General features: G+C 36.9%; 1 protein-coding gene across 3 annotated transcripts in view; it reads left to right on the forward strand.

Annotated features, from left to right (window-relative positions):
• Window positions 1–342: 342 nt before the first annotated feature.
• The window catches only part of PDLIM3 (PDZ and LIM domain 3), a 30,690-nt gene continuing 8,624 nt past the window's right edge, over window positions 343–22,408 (forward strand). Inside the window, exons 1-5 of one of the 3 annotated variants that reach the window (XM_034401395.3) lie at window positions 367–836; window positions 11,366–11,517; window positions 12,635–12,719; window positions 18,711–18,778; window positions 22,138–22,392. In XM_034401395.3, coding sequence (XP_034257286.1) covers window positions 744–836; window positions 11,366–11,517; window positions 12,635–12,719; window positions 18,711–18,778; window positions 22,138–22,392 — 653 coding nt within the window. In that variant the 5' untranslated portion in view covers window positions 367–743. Of the gene's footprint in view, window positions 837–11,365; window positions 11,518–12,634; window positions 12,720–17,840; window positions 18,029–18,710; window positions 18,779–22,137; window positions 22,393–22,408 lie in introns of all 3 variants that reach the window. The other 2 variants (XM_034401396.3, XM_034401397.3) reach the window with 2 other exon arrangements.

Consider the following 22,408-nt stretch of genomic DNA (forward strand, 5'->3'; position numbering starts at 1 on the left):
TAAAAACTTGAGGTTTCATCTTGCCCAAGGGGAAGGGTAAACACGTTTAGATCACATGGATAATAACATGTGTTGGTAGACAGACGTTCGTAGTTTTAATTTAAGAAGAAATAAGGTAAATAAGTGCTTTATCGAATTGCCCATTCGCGAAGTATATTCATGCTGGGAGTACCTCAGATCTTTAGAAACTTCAAAAGAACACCCTGCCCCGAGGAGCTTACAATTTTCAACCGGGAGCGGAAGCCAACTAAATAAAGAGAAGCCGGAGAAAGCGAGGCAGGTGGATCCTACGCCCTTTATTACAGGTTAAGCAACGCCCCACACTTTTCTCTCTCTCTCCAGAGTGTTTATAATGTGGTCCCTTCCAGAAACGTCGGGCTGCAAGGCGGAAGCCGCCGGGAGAGGCGCAGGGGAAACCGCACCGCCCGGCAGGCTGCAGGCAGAGCTAAATCGGAGGCTGTAACTCGAAGCTGCGAGAGCGCAGTCGGGGGAGACTCCCGGGAAGCGCCCAAACACGCAGCCCGCGAGCGACTTCTCCAGTCCGGCCTTTCGTTGACCAAAGTTGGCCCTCCTGCTCGGGGCGGAGGGGACGCGGGCCCGCTGACGTCAGCCAGGAGCAGATAAGAGGTGATCTCGTCGCCGGAAGGAGCAAAGGGGATCTTGCAGCGGTCAGAGCGAAGCCGCCCTTAGGAGCGGAGCCAAAGCCCGCGGAACAGAGGTTCCCCCCCAAAGTAGCCGCAAACATGCCACAAAACGTGCTTCTTCCCGGACCTCCGCCTTGGGGCTTCAGGCTATCGGGAGGCATCGATTTTAACCAGCCATTAATTATAACCCGGGTACGTCCTTTCCGATCGCGGCTCTTCGATTTTTCCTTTTGCAAAGGGGGCTTCGTCAAGGTCGCCTTCGTATTTATGCCCCAAATAATCTGTTCGGATGAGGTTTGCTGCAGGTGCTTGGCTTTTGAAAGAAAGAGTGATTGTCAACAGCTGGTTGTCCAAGTGTAAAAGTTTAAAAGGGAAGACTTGGCATTCTCCCGGGTAACTTTGGGAGAGAACGTCTGTGTGGCAAAGGGTAATTTGACCATCCTCTCGTTTGTAATCATCTTGTGACCGCTTTACCTGTGATGAACCTTTGATGACTTTAGTGGGTCTTTCTTTTTGTTCACTAGAAGTATATGATGTTACCAAGGTCTGATTTGTAGTGCAGAGAGTAAGTCTGGTTCAGGCACAATTGTAGTGTGTAAACCATGGTTTATAGATTAACAAAGTTGGGTCAGCTAGTCCTGATGGAGAAAAATTTAAGTACCGTATTTTGTAGATATTTCTGAATATCCCCAACTCCTTGATATACTTTTCCCTGCACTTGTGAGTATGGGTTTTCCCAACACACTGAACTGAAAACAAGAGGTCAGTCCTACTTTAACCTTCCTTAAAAAAAAATCCATTGAAAGAAAGGATTCAGAGTAGTCCAGTATCTTACAGAGGGATTTCCTTCTAAGAAATTCTTTTGCCATCTGAGTGTGCATTTTTACTGCAAAACTATATATTTACGCTTGCAGGACTTTGTAAGGATGAAGCAATGCCTGCTGCTGCTTTGCTTTAAATTTCACTCCATCTGTTTGTATTGTTAAAGCCTGGAAGCAGTGATCCATACCTTAGCATACAAAAATGGTGTTTACTTTGCAAATACAGGAAATTTAGGGCTTTGTTTTTGGAGGGAGGGAAACTAAAAAGAAACCTATTGGGCCTGGGTTGATGACAATTTGAGCTATGTACCATTGCAAAGCAGATATGCTTGCTAAATGTGAAAACTCTGCACCAGGCGAGTAAGTGAGAGATTGTGAGTTCAAGTCTCATCTTAGCCATGAAAGCCAATTGGGTGACTTGGGGCCGCTCACTCATTCTCAGCTCAACTCATCTCACAGGATTGTGGGGAAAATAGGAATAAGGTGTGTTGGATATGTTTGCAGCCTTAAGGCATTTGTAAAAAATAATAAAAATTGGATACAAAAACATAAATGTAAATCAAGTCCTGTTTTAATGTGCGTCATGTCAAATACAGGGGGGGAGGTTCCTACCTATAAGTGGTTCTGGTCTGGTAGGTCTGGGTCTGGTAGCTCAGCAGACTAAAAAAGCATTGCGATTACTGTAAGTTCAAATCTCCCCAGGCTCAAGGTTGACTCAGCCCTCCATCCTTTCTAAGGTAGGTAGAAATGAGGACCCAGTTTGTGGGGGCAATAAGCTGACTTTGTATAAATATACAAAAGTATTAAGGCTATTGCTTAACACATTGTAAGCCGCCCTGAGTCTCCGGAGAAGGGCAGCATATAAATCAATTTTTTTTAAAAAAAGTAATTCTAAGAGTGCAAATTTAGCTGAACATCTTGCATTGTCCAAGTGAGGAGACTTAGCAGGGTAATACTGCACTATGTACTGTCACCTTAATGTTGGGGATCAAAATTAGATTATGACTATGTTGAAATGCAACTCTATACTCTTAAGAGTTTATTTTGTATGGGACAGTTGCCAACCTGGAACAGGTCATTGTGCTTTTTAGGCCTGGGAGTACTGAATATCAGGAGGAGGAGAGTTTGGGTTTGATTCTAGCTGCCTATTCTATGCAGGATTTCTCTTCTTTTGCCTTGCTTGCTATGCCTACATAAATCCAGGATCTGTATAGAGAATTAAAGAAAAAGTAATTCATTTTCCCACCATGACTTCCCTGTATGAGTGAGAAATACTTAATCATATAAACACACCTCTTCCTCCTGTATTAGTAATGCCTGTAATAAAAGGTTGAGGGCTTGGCTGTCCTTTTTCCTGCCTTCTCTTCCCACTAACCAGATCCCTCCAGATTTCTGGCGACTATAGACTATATCAGTTGCAGTAAAAAGAGAAATATAGAATCAGTTTTTAACACAAGTCTGATTCTATAGTTCTCCTTTTACTGCAACTGCTAACACTGGATATCCAAGCATTTCAGTGCTTTTGTGAACTAGAAATGTGGCTGATTTCTAGTCGCTTTAGAGTTTGCCTTCCCCCGGTAATAATTAAACAGGGCTATACAGATTGTAATATCTTAATATAATGTGAGGGTTTTTTTATGTCTCATCCACACCCACACATACAACAAATAAGAGGCACAGGTAGGCTCCAGGCAGTGAAGGGAGAGGGGAAAGAGAAATGCATAAGACCAGCCTTGTCATTAGGCAATTTCAGCCCCCACCCCACCTCTGGCAAAAAGGCATCTGTTTAAAACTCCAGACAGCAGGATATTGGGAGACAGAGTTAAACGTATATGCAATACAATTTGTCCTGCCTAACATAAATCACCCTGCTTCTCCTGAATTTGACAGAGGTACTCTATGATCTTCTTCAGTGTAGCCCGGTGTTTCTGGCTGAAGATTTCTGGGAATTGAAGTCCACACCTTTTAAAGTTGTTCCTGGTGTTCCTTGTCTGCAGACACACAAGGCCTATTTGTTGCTTGTGTGTCTGAGACACTTCCAGGTTGTCTTCAGGTCCCCTGCCCTTTCTACGTTCATTTGGTTAAACAGAGTAGTTAAGAAAATTAAAGCGGCAAAGGAGTTGCAGCAATCATCCTTATTTACGACAAAGCCCATAGGCCCAAGAAGGCCCTACGGAGTTTTTAGAAATTAAAAATGCCATCTTTCTGCATTTTGGTACTTAGATTGGAAGGATGCACACCTGCTCAGGAAAAAAAAAATAGGGGAAGAGAAGGCCTGTGTCTGCAGACTCAGAATTCCCTTAAGTTATCATTAATTAGTAACTTTGTAACTACCTTGATAAAATAAATCATGGCAATGTGAAGCATCCAGAGACCTAGTGCTCTTAAGGTTTGGTCACATATCCCAAAACAAGACAAAGACCCTCATCATGGGAATAAAAACAGCTAGACAACTGAAAGAAGGGGGAATATCTACTGGAATATTGGCTTCTATCTCTTTTCCAATTGACATGTAGGCACATTCTGGCAACCAATTCAAAAGTGCAACAGAAAGCTCCAGAATATGTTTTGGTTCACTTAAGAAAAATATATATTGATGAAGCTGATTCAGAAGGTATTCTCATTGAATCAGCTGACCCTACTTTTCAGATATGGAGAAAATATCAAGAGTTCAAACTGATCTTAATTTCACCTCTCTGCCATAGAGAACCGAAATTGCATGCAGACAGGTGAGAAAGTGGATTGAGAGTAGAAGAAAGGTGCATTCCATTCATTCTCTTTAATTAGTGCAGAAAGTAATCTACGGTACTTAATGAGGCAAGGCTCCTATTTGGCACCCAACATAGAAATACAGCTTTCCATTTATGTCCTCCAGGTGATAAAAAGTGATTGTAAAAAAAGCAGGTCATTTATTTATGGGTTCATTTATGAGACTGAAAGAGCACCATGATAAACTGCTACTGGTAATTTTGCAGAGTGCCGGATTCCTGGAATATAATAACACCTTTATTGAAAAAGTTCCACAAACTGCTTCTACATATAAAGATCTAAATCCCTTGAGACTAGGGTTGCTGAGAGAATACCTTTTCCCACAGGAGTCTGCTCATCAGATTATCAATAGAATTTGTCTTGGTGATGAATATTCATTGGGCATCTGACAAGAAGAGGCCTTTTTCTATATTGGCATCCACTGTAAAAAAAAAAAAAAACTCTCCCTTTTTATGACCCTGTAATCCTTTAATACAGGGTAGGGTTGGGGCGACTGGATGGAACTACTTACTGGATGCCCTTTGTGGCAAATATTTTTTTCTTTTCATTTTAAGAGAAAAATCTGCCGCTACCTAGGATTGAACTCTCAACCTTTTGAGTGGGGGGGGGACATCTTCACCACTAGGCAGGATGGATTTGATTTAAATCGAGTTGATTTAAATCACAATTTAAATCATGATTTAAATCACTAGTAAAAAGGCTTGATTTAAATCAACTCGATTTAAATCATAATTTTTAAAGAGCAATTGTCATGTCTGCTACTCTTTTGACCCACTGTTGACTCATCGATATTCCCAGTGTTGCAGAATATACAGCCTCATGCTACATAACTAAGCTCCATTTCATGCTGAATAAACTAAATTATTTATGTATCTTAAATAGAAAACTATCTTACAGTAGATTTTTACCCCAAAAGTTTTTTATTAAAATAAATTCAATAAAAATCAAAAAAATCCGATTTAAATAAAAAAATCCGATATAAATCAAAAAAATCCGATTTAAATAAAAAAATCCGATATAAATCAAAAAAATCTGATTTTTTTGATTTTTTAAAAAAAATCATTGATTTTTATCCACCCTGCCACTAGGCCATTAAGCCACTCATGTTGACATCATTCTGTGAAGGACATTCCCCAGAGATAAAAGCACATACTAGCCTTGCTTCAGTATTGACACACATTGGAAACTTTCTTTCTTACTTTGGCATATGGATCTCATGTACCACAATTCATGGTTTATTTTATATGCTTTGTTTCATTAATTTTAATCATTTCATTATTTTTTAATCATATTGAATGTATTTAGAGTTGTACACTGACTGGAGTTGTATGGCATAACTGACGGTATTGAAATGTTTTAAATAAGTAACTTTGCAATGGTTTCATTGATCACATTTCCCTAAACTTTTTGGGCCAACCTCACTAGGTAATGTTTAATTGGTCACAGATCTGAGGGTCTTTGGTATTAAAAAGTGAGTGTATTATAGAAATTACAGATAATTTTTCTAATACTGTGTTTGATTTTATATTCCACCTAGTCCTGTAGAAAAGTCGAGCACAAAATCTAATCTTTACTAGTGGCTTTTATGAAATGAATTTTTGAAAAATAGTAACAGATGAGTAGTAACTTTATCAATAAAATAAAGTAGGAACATTCCCAAACTTCTGATAACATTTATTATATTATCATTTTAATTTCACTAAATAGAGTCCACTATTTATTTGCAGAACAGCAATCTATATAAGTCTTTAAAGATGTGAATTATTGCCATCTGTGAAGGTTTGCCGTACTTCAGAAAAGCTTCAGAAAAGCTGTCACAAAAGCTTTTCTTTTTGTATTTGATCGGAAGAATTAAATTAAACCCCTGTTTCTACTTTGGAATAACACCAGTTGAACTTCCTGTGGCTGGCTTATGAGGAAATACGCATGGGATTGCCAAACTAAGTCTTAACACAAAAAAGATGAGATGGCATTCTAAATAACTGGCCGTTTGTTTCCCAGAAAGTTTCTCTGTCTAAACAGCTTAACCCTCCATAAAACGCACAGAGGCACTCCTAAACTGCTCTGACACGCACACTTGGCATCTACCATGGAAAAAGGAAACAAAGGTTAAGTTTAAAACAATAGAAGAGATTGTGGTGTTTTGGGGCTGAATTTCCTTTTATGGAATTAAAATACTTCCCATTATCTCTCAGGAAAAATATTTAGCCATGTCTGACTTCTACTTGGCATTTGTTTATAGTACACAGTAAAATTTAAAGTGATATTAACAGAAAAAGAGCTAGCTGCATTTATAGCAAATTAGTGCAAAATAAACTTTCTGAATTTCCATGGGACAAGTAGCTGCATGAGAAGATTTATTAATTGCCCCTTTGGAGGTCCTCAGCAGCCTGCAAGACATATGTACAAGGAAAAACGTATGTAAAGATAGTATCTGCTGTTTTATTAATAATGTTTGCTTGCCATTAACATCTGTTTTAGTGGTTTTTCATGTTTGCATAATGATGCAATATTTTTAAAAAGACCAACATAAATACATTCTGATACCTATAGACATTTTCAGACCAATCCATTACTGTAACATCTTTACTGTTTGATGCTAAAGCTGAGGACCTGAATTTATTGGATCAAGTTTTATTGAAGCCAATTGCTCTAAATGACTTGAGTGGATACCTTCTAAGTGGATTGATGTTAAGTCTCTCAGAGTTAAAGCTACCACAGTGCAAAACTATCCAGAATATATTTCATTTCTTCATTTCTTAGCAGTAAGAATGTGCAAGCTTTTAATAAATTGACTAGCAGATAGATCTGATGATGTTTACTTGAAAGTAAGTGCCATTGATTTCTAAGACCATTACTTACAGAAAAATATTCTGAAAAACTTCTGCCTTAGTCATGCATCTTCCTAGAGCAATGATGGACAATTTTTTAAAAAAGCCTCCAGATCGGGGTGAAATGCTCCCGGTTCAGACCGGATCGCCTGATCCAGTAGCGATGGAGGCGGGTGGTTCGGAGAACTGGTAGCAAAAATCCCTGCGCCCCACCCCCCGCCCAGCTGAGCCGCAAAATCATCAGAGGGTTTTTTTTTTACTTTTAAAAGCATTTTTTCTACAACCTCTTCGGCCGAAAAAATGCTTTTAAAAGTTAAAAAAAAGCCTCTGATGATCGCACAGCTCAGCTGGGATCATCAAAGGCTTTAACCCTTTTTTTCTTTTAAATGCCTCTGATGATCCAAGCTGAGTTGCCTGATCATCAGAGGCATTTAAAAGAAAAGAAGTCTCTGCTGATCAGGCAACTCAGCTGGGATTGTCAGAGACTTTTGAAAGCATTTTGCCAAAGACGTTGTAGAAAAAATGGTTTTAAAAGTAAAAAAAAAAATGGCCACGTCACATTAACCCCCCCACCAAGCCACACCACAGAACCGGTAGTAACAAATTTTAGATTTCACCACTGCTCCAGATGTCCCAGTAATGAGCTGGAAATACCATGCTGTCACCATAATAGGGCAGACCAAAAGTGATGGAGTGGAAGGTTAAAACAGCAACATGGCTGTATTTGGTCTTGCCTAAGCTAAAAGCACCTGTTTTGCATTTTATTTGGAAACATGGAAAGCAGTTGAAAATGGACATTTTGACTTCATGTTCTTAGCAATAAGATCATGACCTTTTGAGGTACTCTTCAGTATCTTCATCAATGATTTAAGGGGATAGAAGAGGAACTCATCAAATTTTCAGACACCAAGCTGGCAGGAACAGCCAACACTTCAGAAGATAGGCTCAAGATACAGAAGGATTTTGATAGACTTGAACACTGGGCCCTAACAAAATTAAAATCAGTGGTGAGAAAAATAAGGTTCTACATTTAATCAAGAAAAACAAAATGCACAGGTATAGTATAGGTGGTACCTGGCTCAATAGTTGTAACTGCTAGAGGGATCCTGGAGCCCTGTGGACAACCATTTACCATAAATATATAGCCAGTAGTATTCTGTAGCTGCCAAAAAAGCCAACACAGATCTAGATTGCATTAACAGAGGGATAGAATCAGGATCATGGGAAGTATTAGTACCACTTTGTAATGTCTTGATAAGACCACACTTGGAATATTGTATCCAGATTTGGTTGCCATGATATAAAAAAAGATGTTGGGACTCTAGAAAGAGTGCAAAGAAGAGCAACAAAGATGATTAGGGGACTGGAAGCTAAAACATATGAAGAATGGTTGCAGGAATTGGGTATGTCTAGTTTGATGAAAAGAAGGACTAAGGGTGACATGATAGCAGTGTTCCAATGTCTAAGGGCCTACCACAAAGAAGAGAGAGTTGAGCTATTCTCCAAAGCATCTGAACGCAGGACAAGGAGCATTGCATGGAAACTAATCAAGGAGAGAACCAACCTAGAAATAACAATAAATTTCCTGACAGAACAATTAATCAGTGGAGCAACTTGCCTTCAGAAGTTATGGGTGCTCCAACAGTAGAGATTTTTAAGAAATGATTGAACAACCATTTGTTCTGAAATGGTATAGGGTTTCCTGCTTGAGCAAGGGGGTTGGCTAGAAGACCTCCAAGTTCCCTTTCAACTCTGTTGTTCTGTTATTCTGAGGTAAAATGGGGGTTGGCAATTGCCAATTCCTATCCAAACATTTTCCTGGACAAATTAAGAAGCCAGGTGGAAGTACTACTTTTTCCTGCAGTTTAACGAAAGGCTAACCCAAAAGAAAAAGAAATATCATGGGAACTGAAATTCAAAACGTGGAAAGCACCAGTTTTCCCATCCCTGCTACAGATCAGATTTGGCTTGGAACTTCCTAAAAGTTTATAGTTACAGAAAAACCAAGCAATGAGTCACTTAAGTAGACAGTACTGTTTGCCAGAGATGCTCCCATGCATATTTGCTTTAAGAAACAAAAAAAAATCTTGGAACTCTTAAAGACCCTTTAAAAAGGAATGATTATAACACAGAGAAATGAACTTTATCTTGGAGTGGGAGAGAAACAGAATCAAATGGGTTCCTGGCAGAAGCTAGTCCCAAGCTACTCATCAAAAAATTAATGACCAATTTGCAGAAGTTGATTTTCCAATATGTATTTTAAAAAGTCTAGTGGGAGAAACTTCTGAGCCTCTGTTAACATTTGAATCCCTGCTTAAGAATAAATTCAAAGGCAATTCGATTGTCCTTTCATATTATTTTTCAAAAAAAATTCTACCTCCTGTAACCTCAGAGAATTTTGAAATGAAAGATCATTCTGAATACTAATCCAGTTCAAGGGTTTTTTTGAATTAGAATGTGCGCTAAAATGTTCTGGTTTCTTACACAATTTCTCATAATATCCAAACTGAGAAATTATGACTTGATTTGCTAAAGTCTGTATCCAGTTTCTGAGTTGTCTTAAAAGTCAGAGGCTTAAGACTAGAAATGTTTCTTGCCCACAGACTATACTACTTTGTATAACGTGTCTATAGGAGAGCTTTGTTTGAACAGTATTCATCTAAACTTAAGTAAATCTCTTAGCAGCAGAACAATCCACTTTATAAAATCTCTGATCACCAAGAAAGTTCTTCCTTCTCCCATTTATTTTCTTAACGATGGATATCAGAAAATTAAATTGATTTTTTTTTAAAAAAATGGTTCTGTCCTAATGCTTTAGTACAAACAGTGTGATTACCATAGGAAACTGTCTATAGTTATGATTATTATGTCTTAAAATAACTATAGACTTGAAAAGGATAAGCAAAATTATCAAAGAGCTGGAGCTATTTAGCTACAATACAAAGATACTGTATTGCAATAACTTCAATGTTCTGGAGAAAGATAAGAAAATAAGGCGAGAAACAAATATGGACAAGTTATGTAGAAAAAAGTCAAAGAAGTTTTTTGCTAACATAATACCAATTATTTAGGATCAGGAAAGGTAAGTGTTTCACAGAGCACATATTTAAACTATGGAATGTTAATATCATGAGATGGAGTGTGATATATTGTTGGCAGTTCATCTTTGGAAGTAAATGAGACACATTCATGAAAGATAAAACTTTCAGTGGCTACTGAATCCATCTTAGATTGGTTTATGTTATGTTTATGGCAGAAGGTATTTTTTGACACACTAAGATTACAACAGCCCCTATTTTCCCAACCTCTAATATTCTCATTGGTGCCAAATATGGTTAGATTAGGATTAGATTACTTTCATACATGTAATTTGTGTTCTACCACTAGTGTCTGTTACCTCTGTACTATTCATGATTTTAAGTGTTTTGTTGGTATACAGGCATATTTAATGTATGCTAGCACTGCAGCAAACAAATCACTGCAGGAAAAAGTAGTATTTCCGCTTGGCATCTTAATTTGTCCAGGAGAATGTTTGGATAGGAAAACGGAGCTCGGTAGCTCATTTTCGCTGGCAGAGCACTCAGGCTGCCACAGGCGCCCTTGATACAAGTGATGTCAAGCTGGCCACGCGCACCCAGGCTGCACCCACTCCAGTCCCCAGAGGTCAAACACAACCCTGATGCAGTCCTCAATGAAATCGAGCTTGACACCCCTGGCTTAGAAAGTGCTGTAAAGCACTATGAAGTGGTATACAAGCCTAAGAGCTATTGCTGTTGCTGTTTTTCTCATTTCCAGTAGCTGCTCAAAATCAGCTGAATGTCCTAATTTGGGATTGCTTGCAGTAGTGTGGGACGGGGGCTATCGATGGCATTAAAATGGAGGTGTGTCTGGGTGATTTAATCCCACTTCTTTTTAACACTGAGCACAGTGCATAGATCCTTTTCTGTCCTATAACATTTTTCTTTCCCAGACATGGCTGTAGTTCAGAATATGCTTAGTGCATTTCCTTTAGCTGCCTCTATTGATTGGAATGTGAATTCTTCATCCCCTGGAGCTTTCTGAGCATTTCAGGATCTGCTGACTGGCTGATTACCAACTCTAAACTGGTCTAAATCTTTTTAAGACGAAGGAATTTGAGTAAATAGAAGAGACTAGTGTTAATGGCAGAAACGTTTATTGTGTAATTCTTACCTTGCAAAAACATGTCAAGGCAGGCAAGCAGACAGACAGATAGATTCTATAAATGGACATATACCTGTTAAACAATGGCATAAAAACTTGCTCTGTGATTTTCTTTTAGATAACACCAGGAAGTAAAGCTTCACAGGCGAATCTGTGTCCCGGTGACATCATTATAGCTATTGATGGTCACAGCACAGAGAACATGACTCACAACGACGCCCAGGAGAAAATTAAAGCAGCAACCCAGCAACTCTGTCTGAAAATTGAGAGGTAATTCTTCGCGACTTACACGCTCAGGATCACAGTACCAAAATCTGGACCTTAAATTCTCTAGGTCAAGAAGGAATGTATTTTTCTCAAGGGATTGCCCCCCACCTTTTTTTAAACTCAGTTTAGTAGTCTGTAGTATAATGATGTCATAGGAGTGGTTGGGATTTTTTGTTCTGATTTTTTAAAATCTTTTCTAAGTGTATGGAGCTGATAAACTGATTTTGTTGGATTTTTAAAAAATAGAATTGCCGTTATTGGTTTCTTTGTCACCTAATTTTGGTGGCATAATTATGCTATGGTCACCACAAAAATGAGCAGCTTGCTCATCCTTGCATGTAATAAATCGTGTTCTGTGATTATGCGTTAGGATTAATATCTTGCAATTTTTCTAATGCAATTAATATAAAATTTTTTTAACATGTATCAAAGTGAAAGACAAAGTATTTGGTGAAATTACACCTATGTCAAAAGAATTCTTGAACTGCTGCGAAAAAACAACTGTCTATGCAGATACAAACTTCGGGCAGTTTTACTTATTAACTCAGAAGAGCCCAGTTCCTCAAACCAGTGGTTGTCTTCCCCATAACAGTAATATCTAATGAATTCCATTTAATTTTGCTTTGATATGAGTTATTGCTTTAATTGCTTGAAATTTTCCATTCTACATATTCTTATCAAACACAGAGCTGTTTGAGGGATGAGGTTCCTTCCTGTTTTGTGATTATTTTTAAAAAGTTATTGCCAAATTAGTCTTTCACAATTTTTGTTTATCATTCTTATGCCATATGTTGCTTACTGTTCTGAACAGTAGCAGATAAACACTGATACTGATAGGTTTGTCTTTCCTTTCTTTTCTTTTTTTCTATTAGTAGAAGTTTTAAAAATACTGTAATTTGAAAATTCTCCACTTTTTAATGTGGCATTTAATGTACAAATTACCAACATAAACCTACTTGGTCAATGTGGACAGTAGTGTCTTCAAATTCAATCCCAGTTAACTTTCTACAAAAGTGCAATCTAAATCTGTAACGACATAAATACATAAAATGCTTATGACATGCTAAAAATGGTAAAATGTTTTGGATTCCCTAATTCATTATTCATTTTTATCCAACAGGGCAGAGACTAAATTGTGGTCTCCACAAGTAGCAGAAGAAGGAAGACCGCATCCATTCAAAATAAACTTGGAAGCTGAACCACAGGTAGCAATTGATTCAAATTAAAACTATGTCTGGACTGCAAGAATCCAGATAGCCACTAAACACTGGCATTTAACACTGGAAAACACTAAAGTTATCTGCATACCTTCTCTGCCATCTAATGGTTGACTGGATTTTTACAGCTGAGATCTAGTAATTCTTAAATCACCAACACTCTTATTCTATTTTTAATTAGTTAGTACTTACCAACTTGTACAGGTAGTTCTCAATTTATGACCACAACTGGGATTAGATTTTTGGTCATAAATCAAGGCCCTCACGTGACAGGACCTGATTGATTGACATTTTTTGCAATGGTCATTAAGCAAATGACCTCACATGTTAAGCAAATCCATGGTCATTAAGTAGTGTTAGCCAGAAATGGTTGTTAAGCAACCAATTGTAAGTTGACTGTACTGCTAACTGATAATTTAACATGACAGCAACACTTAACCAGTGACTCTCAAGACATTATGATTAAACACCCTTGGAAATTATGGCTCTCATATATCTATATTCTAGATTGACTAGGATCTTGAGTTTAGTTGTCTTAGTATCTCACATATGTTCTGTAGATAAATTTTACTCTAATGGATCTAGGAATCAAATTAGTGAGCTCTGGATAGATTCACCCATTAATACAATGTCTTCCACATCTAATGAATTCCTTGAGAATTATGGCAGCTGAACTCAAAAATATCTAAAAATACTAGATTGGAAGAGTGTACTCAAGATAGTTTACATCTGAAAAGCTTGTCTTGGAATTTGATGTTGACTGGCTCACCCCACCTGTGCTGGTAGAGCCCCTTTGACCCGATTATTCTGACTGGCAGGGTCCAGCAGAAGGGCCTTCTCTACCATTGCACCTGCCCTCTGGAATATATCCCCCCATCCCCAGAGTGAGGTCGGCTCCAACCCTCCAGAAGAGCTGGAAGACCTGGCTCTGCCAGTTAGCTTGGGGCTCCAATGGGGGAACATCACAGTGGATGTGGTTGATCAATTAACAACAGAGCCACCTCCCCCCCCCCATTCTGTTCCCACCAGTCTTGTCTTTTAATTGTACTTCAGTATAGTTTTTATCTTTTACAATTGTAAGCTGTCCAGAGTTACCTTGAGGTAAGATTGGTGATCTTTATAAACAAATAAATAAATAAAATTAATTAGTCTGAAATTTCAGACATTATCTACTAAGGTGCCATGCAATAAATCAAACTAACAACAGCACATGGAAAAAGATTCACTAAATGGGAATTCAAATGGAAGTATGTTATTTCAAATCCAAACAACAAAATAATGACTAAACTACTGCCAAAACAAAATATGTCATTAAAATACTCTACTGGCTATTGACTTTTAAGTTATTAACAAATTATTCTATGAAAGGTCATTAAATATTAAATTATATATTTAATTCTTTAAATGCTAAATAATCATCTTAATGAGCAATAAATGTGTTTCAACAGTTGTTTTTCTGCTAATTTTAAAATAAAAAAGATTCACCTCATTGGCAGAATATACCTTCCTGATTTCACCCCTAACAAATCCAGATTCCATAATTTATTTTTGGATTCTTACTGAAATGTCAGTTAAGATGACCATACAGTATTTCAGAGTTTTGTTACATGCAATAAACAGAAGAGCTGGACTGTGTACATTTGTTGCTATGATTTGCTATTTCAGTTTATCTTTTTGCATATTTGGTGATATTTTGGGAAAGAAAAATTAGGTCAAATTCACATTGCAGCAATGCATGTTGGCATAAAATTGATGCTGCTGTACTGCATGTGTTTCCGTAATATATCTCCCAATAGTATTAAAAATAGTTGGCTATACACTTTTCAGAATTTCTTTGCAATCATCATACTTTCCTATTGCCTAGGATTTTGATTTTCCTTTCGGGGATGATAACCTCTTTGATTAATAAGCACATTTAATGGAAGTAAATCCCATTGATACTAATATAAAACTTTGTAAATGGATGGATAGACGATTAGATTTAAATATTCTATTTGTTAACATTATCAGGGCCAGTGTTTTGATGGAAGGCCACTTTCCAGCCAATTTAATTCAACTGAATATGATGAAGCTCCGTTTTTTAAACGCTGCTTCAAAAGAAGTAGCCTTCATGTTTGGAATATAGCTCTTCCAGTTATATAGCTCTTCCAAATGACTTACATTAACATTAATAGTGGATTCAGACTTGAATGCTCAATGCTCTTTCCTCACTATTGAACAAAAGCACATTTTGAGACAACCAGGATAGTATTTTTTTTTCATTTTACAGAGTTACTTTTCTGGTTTTTGTTTTGATTTCATTCCTGGGTTTTTGTTTTTGTTTTTGTTTTGATTTTGATGCCCTCTGAATCAGTTTTTGACTCCCAGCAATTACATGGACTAGTCCCTTCAGTTTTCTTGCAAGGGTCAGAAGTGAGAGATAATGAGCGACCCAAAATCACCCAACTGGTTTTGCACCTAAGAACTCGCATCTCCCAATTTCTAGCCTAATGCCTTAACTACAACATCCAACAGGCTTTCACCTTTCTGTTTAGAGAAACCTTTCCATGTGGGAGACTAGTCAAATGAGCAGCCTCCTACCTACCTCATGGATATTACGCTCACAAGAAAAGAAATCTGATTATAGAGTTAGGTGTGGAGCCGATTTTGCCTATCTATCTGAGTTAGCCAGTTTGCTCCTCTGGATGCTCTGATTGTCTCTTGGGCCACTACAATACCTTGTTTCCCCCAAAATAAGACACCCCCTGATAATAAGCCCAATCGGGCTTTTGAGCGCATGGCAATAAGGCCAAGCGCTTATTTCAGGGTTCAAAAAAATATAAGACAGGGTCTTATTTTTGGAGAAACATGGTAATTATACATTAACAACTCTGTAGGGGAAATTAGTCTCTTTTGAAAACTAGAGGACTGACCAAGAAATGCTAAAAGAATTACAGGAATATATTGTGAAACAAAAAAAAGGCACAACTGATTTTCAACTAAAGAGGATTTCTTTAGGGCGGTAATTTTCCTTCCCCTTCTTGGTTACAGAACTGTGCTTGTGAACTACGCTATTATAAGAAGATTTCTTGAATGTCCAAATCAGTTCTTTAAAGCAGATTATACTAAAAATAAGGATTAATTAAGAGCATTTTGTAAACAATCCTACAAGTAGACCAGTGGAGAAACAATGATCCTCTGTTGGTATATGGGCCCTATCATTCCTGATTATTGACTATGCTGCCTAGGTCTGATAGAAGTGACAATACTGCACATCCATCTAGAATATGAATCCATCCAAAAGTGGCACTTGAGACCCATCTAGAGAATTACAGGATTTCTTTCCCTATTATAGATTAAATAAGATGCTATATTTTACAGACCAAAGTTGTGACTGACTGTGTTCTAAAATCTAGCATCCAAATTTGATTGATTGATTGATTGATTATGGACCATCAAGTCATTTTTGGCTCCTAGCAGTCACACAGATAATCCAAATTTAATCATCCACATAGCTCATCCAAATTTAAGATATACAAAACTTCTAGTGTTTTCATAAATTGAACTTTTTGTAAGTTGTTCTGAGAAACTTTCCTTTGGATTAGAACGGAAAGTGGAATAAATATTTTAAAAAGATGAAATGGTACCATAGATGGGTTTTTCACTTTAACCACACATATGTTTAAACTTTTAATTTTTGGGGGGAAGTTCTGAAATAGGTTGTAATAGTCAAATATGAAATATATTTCTGTAACAAGAAAAATGAATGTTCATAACTTCTGTGAAGCTAACAGATTTACCTTAATAAACTCATGTTGTACAGAATTCTACTTTTGCTGCTCATAAGGAAGATCAAATCCATTGTTCAAACCTTTGAATTCTCTTCTAGATCACTGGAATTCCTAACACTAGTACTTTTTCAGCCATAAAGACTGAAAAAAGGGAAACAATTACAGATTTTTTTTCTCAAGATACTGAATAATGGACCTGATATGGTATTTTATGCTCTAGCAGACTTTTTTACATCAATGGATGTAACACACAGCTAAAACAATTGGAGCAATGAAAAAAATCTTGTTAAAGTACCCACACAATTTAAACACTAATTTAGTAAAACAAATGACTTGAGGAAGTTAATAGTGTAATTTAAATAGATTGTAAATCAGAAGACACAACAGGGCTTTGTTTACTTCTTTCAGATTTCCTTGCCACTCTTTTTTCCTGTGGCAATTTTGTTCTTTGCTTCATTAGGATTGGAAGCAGTAAATTATGCTTCATTTCGATTTAGATCTCAGCATGATAGTGCAAGCAGAAAGCTGCTGATCAGTTTAAATGCAGAGCATTTGTCAGCTTAGTTTTATTTTGCATCTTCTGAAAACCACTTTTTAAAATTTGTTCAGAAGGCAGCATGTCCATTTATGTCTGTCTTGCTTTAGGACTAACCAAATTATGGCAGTGCTACAACCAAAAGGACCCGGTGGACTGTTTTGTGCTTTGATTAAATTATTTATACCATTTCAACTGTATCTAGAAATGCATTTGATTGATTGAAAGAAACCTTGTGGCCAAAGACCCATGAAAGATGGTCATTTCATTTAATCTGAGACAAAGAAATCCCATATTTGTGGAAGAAATGCAGTTGCCAAGAAAGATCATGGTAACCCAGTCCTCTCTCCTGCCCCCTTACCTTTAGTCATCCAAATTTGTGTGAGCTGACATCACTGACCTCACATTCCTGCTTGTGTCATTGCTTATCACCAACAAAATTGGGGAAAGAGGTGGTGCAATAGCAACACTTACTTTTTGATTTCTGGATGGCTGGATATTAGTGACGGAGAGAGAGAATGAAGAACTGTGGCTGTTCTGCAATATTCTGCAGCCAAATGCTTGTAATGCTGCCTCAAATAAATAACAACGATAGTCACGTCTGTAAGCTTATCTGCCTACAACTGGTATTATTTTCTGTAAAGATTTCTATAGGTGCTTGCTTACTGGTTTGCTAAATCAAGGCTTGTTGTGCCTTGGGACTGATGCATTTGATTAATAATTAGCCGCAATGTCAGTTTTGCCTGCTGTTGGCTTAAGTGTGCATTGTAGCTCTATGTATTTTGTCTGCCTATTTATGTACAGGAATTCAAGCCTATTGGTGCAACTCATAACAGAAAGGCCAAGCCTTTTGTTGCAGCAGCTAACCTTGATGACAAAAGGCAGGTAATGAGTTCTGCCTATAACTCTCCAATTGGGCTTTATTCATCTGGCAATATACACGATGCTCTTCATGGACAGCTGCGTGGCCTGATCCCTAGTTCACCTGAAAAGTGAGTACCACAGTGTGAGATGGCCTCTCATCACTATCTTTGGTATCCTTGTTTCTTATATTGCTGAGTCCATCTCTTCCTGCCTTTTGCTCTCTTTTTTCTTTCCTGATCTTCAAAACTTTTTTTAAAAAGTGCCTTTCAAGATATTTACCTTCAAATGAATATTTATGTGGGAAGGACCAATATTTCAAGCATACCCTCCTCTTCAACACAAAATTTATGCGTAGGTGCAACATTGAGTTCAATCCAGCCAAAACAAAGCTAAACAAGCATCAAAAGTATAATTTTATCCATATCCATATGCTATGATTGAAACCCATTTAGTTTTAATCTGATTTTCACCTGAATAAATATAACAGGACTAAACCTGCGCAACATACTGATTTTAAGTGGTGGTGTTTATATTGATGTATGCAGCCTATTCCTGAATGCTTTTTGATATTTTAAATCTGTGTATTTCATGGGATTTACTTTGTAGAATGTGAAATAGGACCAGCAGCTTTAAAATGCCTGATTTTGGCCTAGCCATCACTCTGTTTTTCCTCCAATAACAGGAAATGTGCTAATACTACTACTCTACAACTTACACTCCATAACTTTCAATGTGTGCATTATCTTCTTTGGAAACAAATATACTGTAATTTGCTGAAAGTTGTTTTGTAACCCTTTCCTTTTTTTCCAGGACATAGGCTACTTTGAACACAAACATAATATTCGACCTAAACCTTTCGTAGTCCAAAGCCCAAGCAGGTCATAACTTTTGTCTGTAACTGGTGCATGATTTTTTTCCCCCACAATCCAATTGGATTCAGTAATATTGCTACTTCAGTATGTTGTAAATCCTTCTAATGAATGAAATGCTTGCTTCACAGCTGTAGTCAACAGTGATTCCCAAGTAATAAAGAGATCCAGCTCTTAAATCATGGAAAGGGTTGGTAAAAATGTAGCATACATATTGATTCAGGTTACAACAACATTTTAGGCCACAGAGTTCCCCAAATTCTATTAAGTTCAATATATCTTGTATCAGAGGACCTCTGGATATATTCTGTGCTAGCAAAACAGATAAACCTAAGACATTTATTATGAATAAAACTAATGGAAAATGGACTAAAATGTGATTTAATGCAGAAAGAATATAATTTAATAGGAATATTACTTTCCTTCATGAATTCCTACATTGTTGTAAGAATTTATGGAGGATGACATTTGAGAATTGAAAATATATAGTACAGATTACTTTGCGATATAGGAAATCAAGTATCTTGTACTTTGGTTTTAATTTCACTTGTCATCAGTTGTGTTTAGAAAACAGTGTGTAGCAAGATAAAGTTTGAAAATCATAATGCCATGTCTGCCTAGCATAATTTTTGTATTTACCTAGTAACACATAATATCTGCTAATAAATGATTGGAAATTTGTAGTTACTTGTGCATCCTCTTGTTTTCTGGCACTGCTAATGAGCACCTTGTTGCGTATGATCACGCTTGTGGTGAGAGTGTTGACAATGTATTTAAGTTATTAGCATTAACCCTGCCACTAACTGACAAGCCTGGTTCTTGTCTTCCAAACATTGGCTCTTGATCTTGCTTTTTTGCTGAGGAATGCCACGTGTAGCTCTCCCCTTCTAGGGATGTTTGGCTGAGAAATCTGGCAAATGAAAAACTGCATGCTTGCTTGGGAGCACATAAGGCTTTTCTGAATTTCTTTGCTCTTGCCTCTGATAATAAGGAATGTTTTCTTGAAAAGTATGCCAGTATGGTCTTATAAGAATTCCTCTTGACAACTTTGAATTAGTTGTGCATTTTGATTGCAATTTTTTTAAAGGATCTGTGCTTTAGGAAATGTTATCATTCATCTCATTTAACAATACTTTAGTATTTCTAGAAATATTTAGTGATACAGTTGTGGCATACAATGAATATTTGCAGTCATATAAGATTTGTAATAATAACAAGATGACTTGTTATTGTTTGAGCTTGGACATGCCAATAAATTTTGGGAATCATATGCATTTGATTGATAGCATTCAGCAAAAGTGATGAGATTTAAATTTCATTTCAAAAGCTCATAAAACTTGATACTTTTAATATTCACCAGATTGTGAACATTTAGCCTGCAATCCTTGCACAATTAGCTAAGAGTAAACCACAGTGAAATCAGTTAATTTCATGCCCTAAATACATGTGATTTCAGCCTTGTAGTACAAACCTAAAGTATACCCGCTCATTTAGATGCAAATTCCAATGAAACTGTGAGATTTGTTGATAAATAGAAAAATATAGTCACCATTGTCTTAAAGCAAATTGATTCAGAATCAGATCTAAGTATTTCTACTATATTTTAGCTCTGTTGTACACTGCCCAGAGTCACTTGTTTGTGAGATGGGCAGGTATATACATTGGTTTAATAAATAAATAAAATAAAATTTATTTTCTGATAAAGAAATTCAAATCCCAAAAGTAACTTTCCAACACAATTTCCAATCAAAATTGAGTTTACATTTTATTTCCATGTTAATGTCTAAGAGAGGAATTGGATTTAAGGTCACTACTATGACCTCTCATTTTGGTACATCACAGTCATTTTCCAAGGATACATTGAAGTTCTTCATTATGTAATTATTCAGAATCATTGCAAAGTTTTTATTGTAATCACTAATCAAGTGATTAGCAACAGAGATAGCAACAGCTATGGATTTTAGGAGGAGTAGAGATATTTTCTTTACAGATTGAGACCTAGACTCTAGGCCACGGGTGTCAAAATCGATCGCATCAGGTGGCGTCATGTGATGTATTGTGACTTTTTTTGCCTTTGTGGAGCTGGGGTGGGTGTAGCCTGCGCATGATGCATCCAGCCCGTGGGCCGCCAGTTTGACACCCCTGCTCTAGGCCATAATAAATATTTGTTATCCTCTTAATGTAAATCCATATGTAACACCTAGCATAATCGACACTGTAGGCTAGCTTTCCACATGATTACTTCCTGATTTCTTGGTACCACATCATGCAGAAATGCCAGCCAGCTGTTTTAAAATACCAATGAAGAAAACTATAGCCTCCCCTCAATGTTCAGTTAACAGCTTTTTCCCCATTGTGCAATATTTGACAGGGAAAGACTGACTATGTTTAGTTAGTAGCTCCTTAACTTTATTGCTTAATAAGTCCAAACTGATTTATTGCATTCATAGCTGAAATATTGTGTCCAAAAGGACTCTAACCCATGTTATGTAGAAGTAAGAGAACTTAAAACAGAAAAAAGTGATATATCATGAGAACCTGCTTTTTAACATATCAATTTATGTATTTTTAACATACCAAAGTATGACTCATTTTCTGGATTTTGGCTAATCATAATTTTAATTGAAATGGCCTAAAATCTAACTTCTCCTCCCTTAAATATTAGACAAGAATAATAAAATTAATGTTACCAAAGAGTTATTGCATTTAGCAATGACATTTTGAATGATAATATTGCAATGAACTCAATGGTAAATATACATTTGTGTAGTTTTGATTTTGGACCATTAAATATTTCATCATTATAATATATTGCATGCATATTTTTCCAATGTGAAACAAATGCAAGAAAATATATTTGCATAGTTCAATTATTTTCTATGTCATCACAATTTAAATAATTAACAGCCTGGTTTTCAGAGTTCCTTTTTTAGAACATCAGAATTCAGAAATTCTTAGGAAAGAGATTACAGTACACTGAAATGGCTGCAATATTGTTAAAACATTGCAGGCATACATCAATAGGATTATATATATAATTATGGACTGAAGAGTATGAATATTATTGTTGCAACAATATTATTGTTGTTGTTAACGCAACAAACTTCAAAAGGTTCAAGCACTAATATTAAATTGCCTGAACCTGATCAAGTTATTAAACTGTAGCATACATTTTAGTGGACAGTGGTGAGACTTGAGCATACAAAATATGAGGATTTTTACAACAATTTGTACACAGTAGAAAACATAGACAAAAGCTTGCGCTGAATTCTTGTATTTGCGTTCTCTTCTCTCATTGATCACTCTAGAAACTGCATGTGCCTTTTATTTACCTTCTGTTCTCACTCTGATTTGAATCACATATGCAGTACTCCCTCCGGTTTTGATGGCAGCAGTGGACGTAGCACACCCTCTTCCATTAGCACTGTTAGCACTATCTGTCCTACTGAGTTGAAAGCTGCAGCTAAGATGGCCCCCAACATTCCCTTAGAAATGGAACTTCCTGGTGTCAAGATTGTGCACGCTCAGTTTAATACTCCTATGCAGATGTATTCAGATGACAATATTATGGAAACACTGCAGGGACAGGTTGCTACAGCACTCGGGGAAACACCCCCTATAAGGTAATGGGAGCCATCC

This window comes from Pantherophis guttatus, chromosome 8, assembly GCF_059756535.1.
Source record: "Pantherophis guttatus breed Tessera chromosome 8, ASM5975653v1, whole genome shotgun sequence".
Classification (NCBI taxonomy): domain Eukaryota; kingdom Metazoa; phylum Chordata; class Lepidosauria; order Squamata; family Colubridae; genus Pantherophis; species Pantherophis guttatus.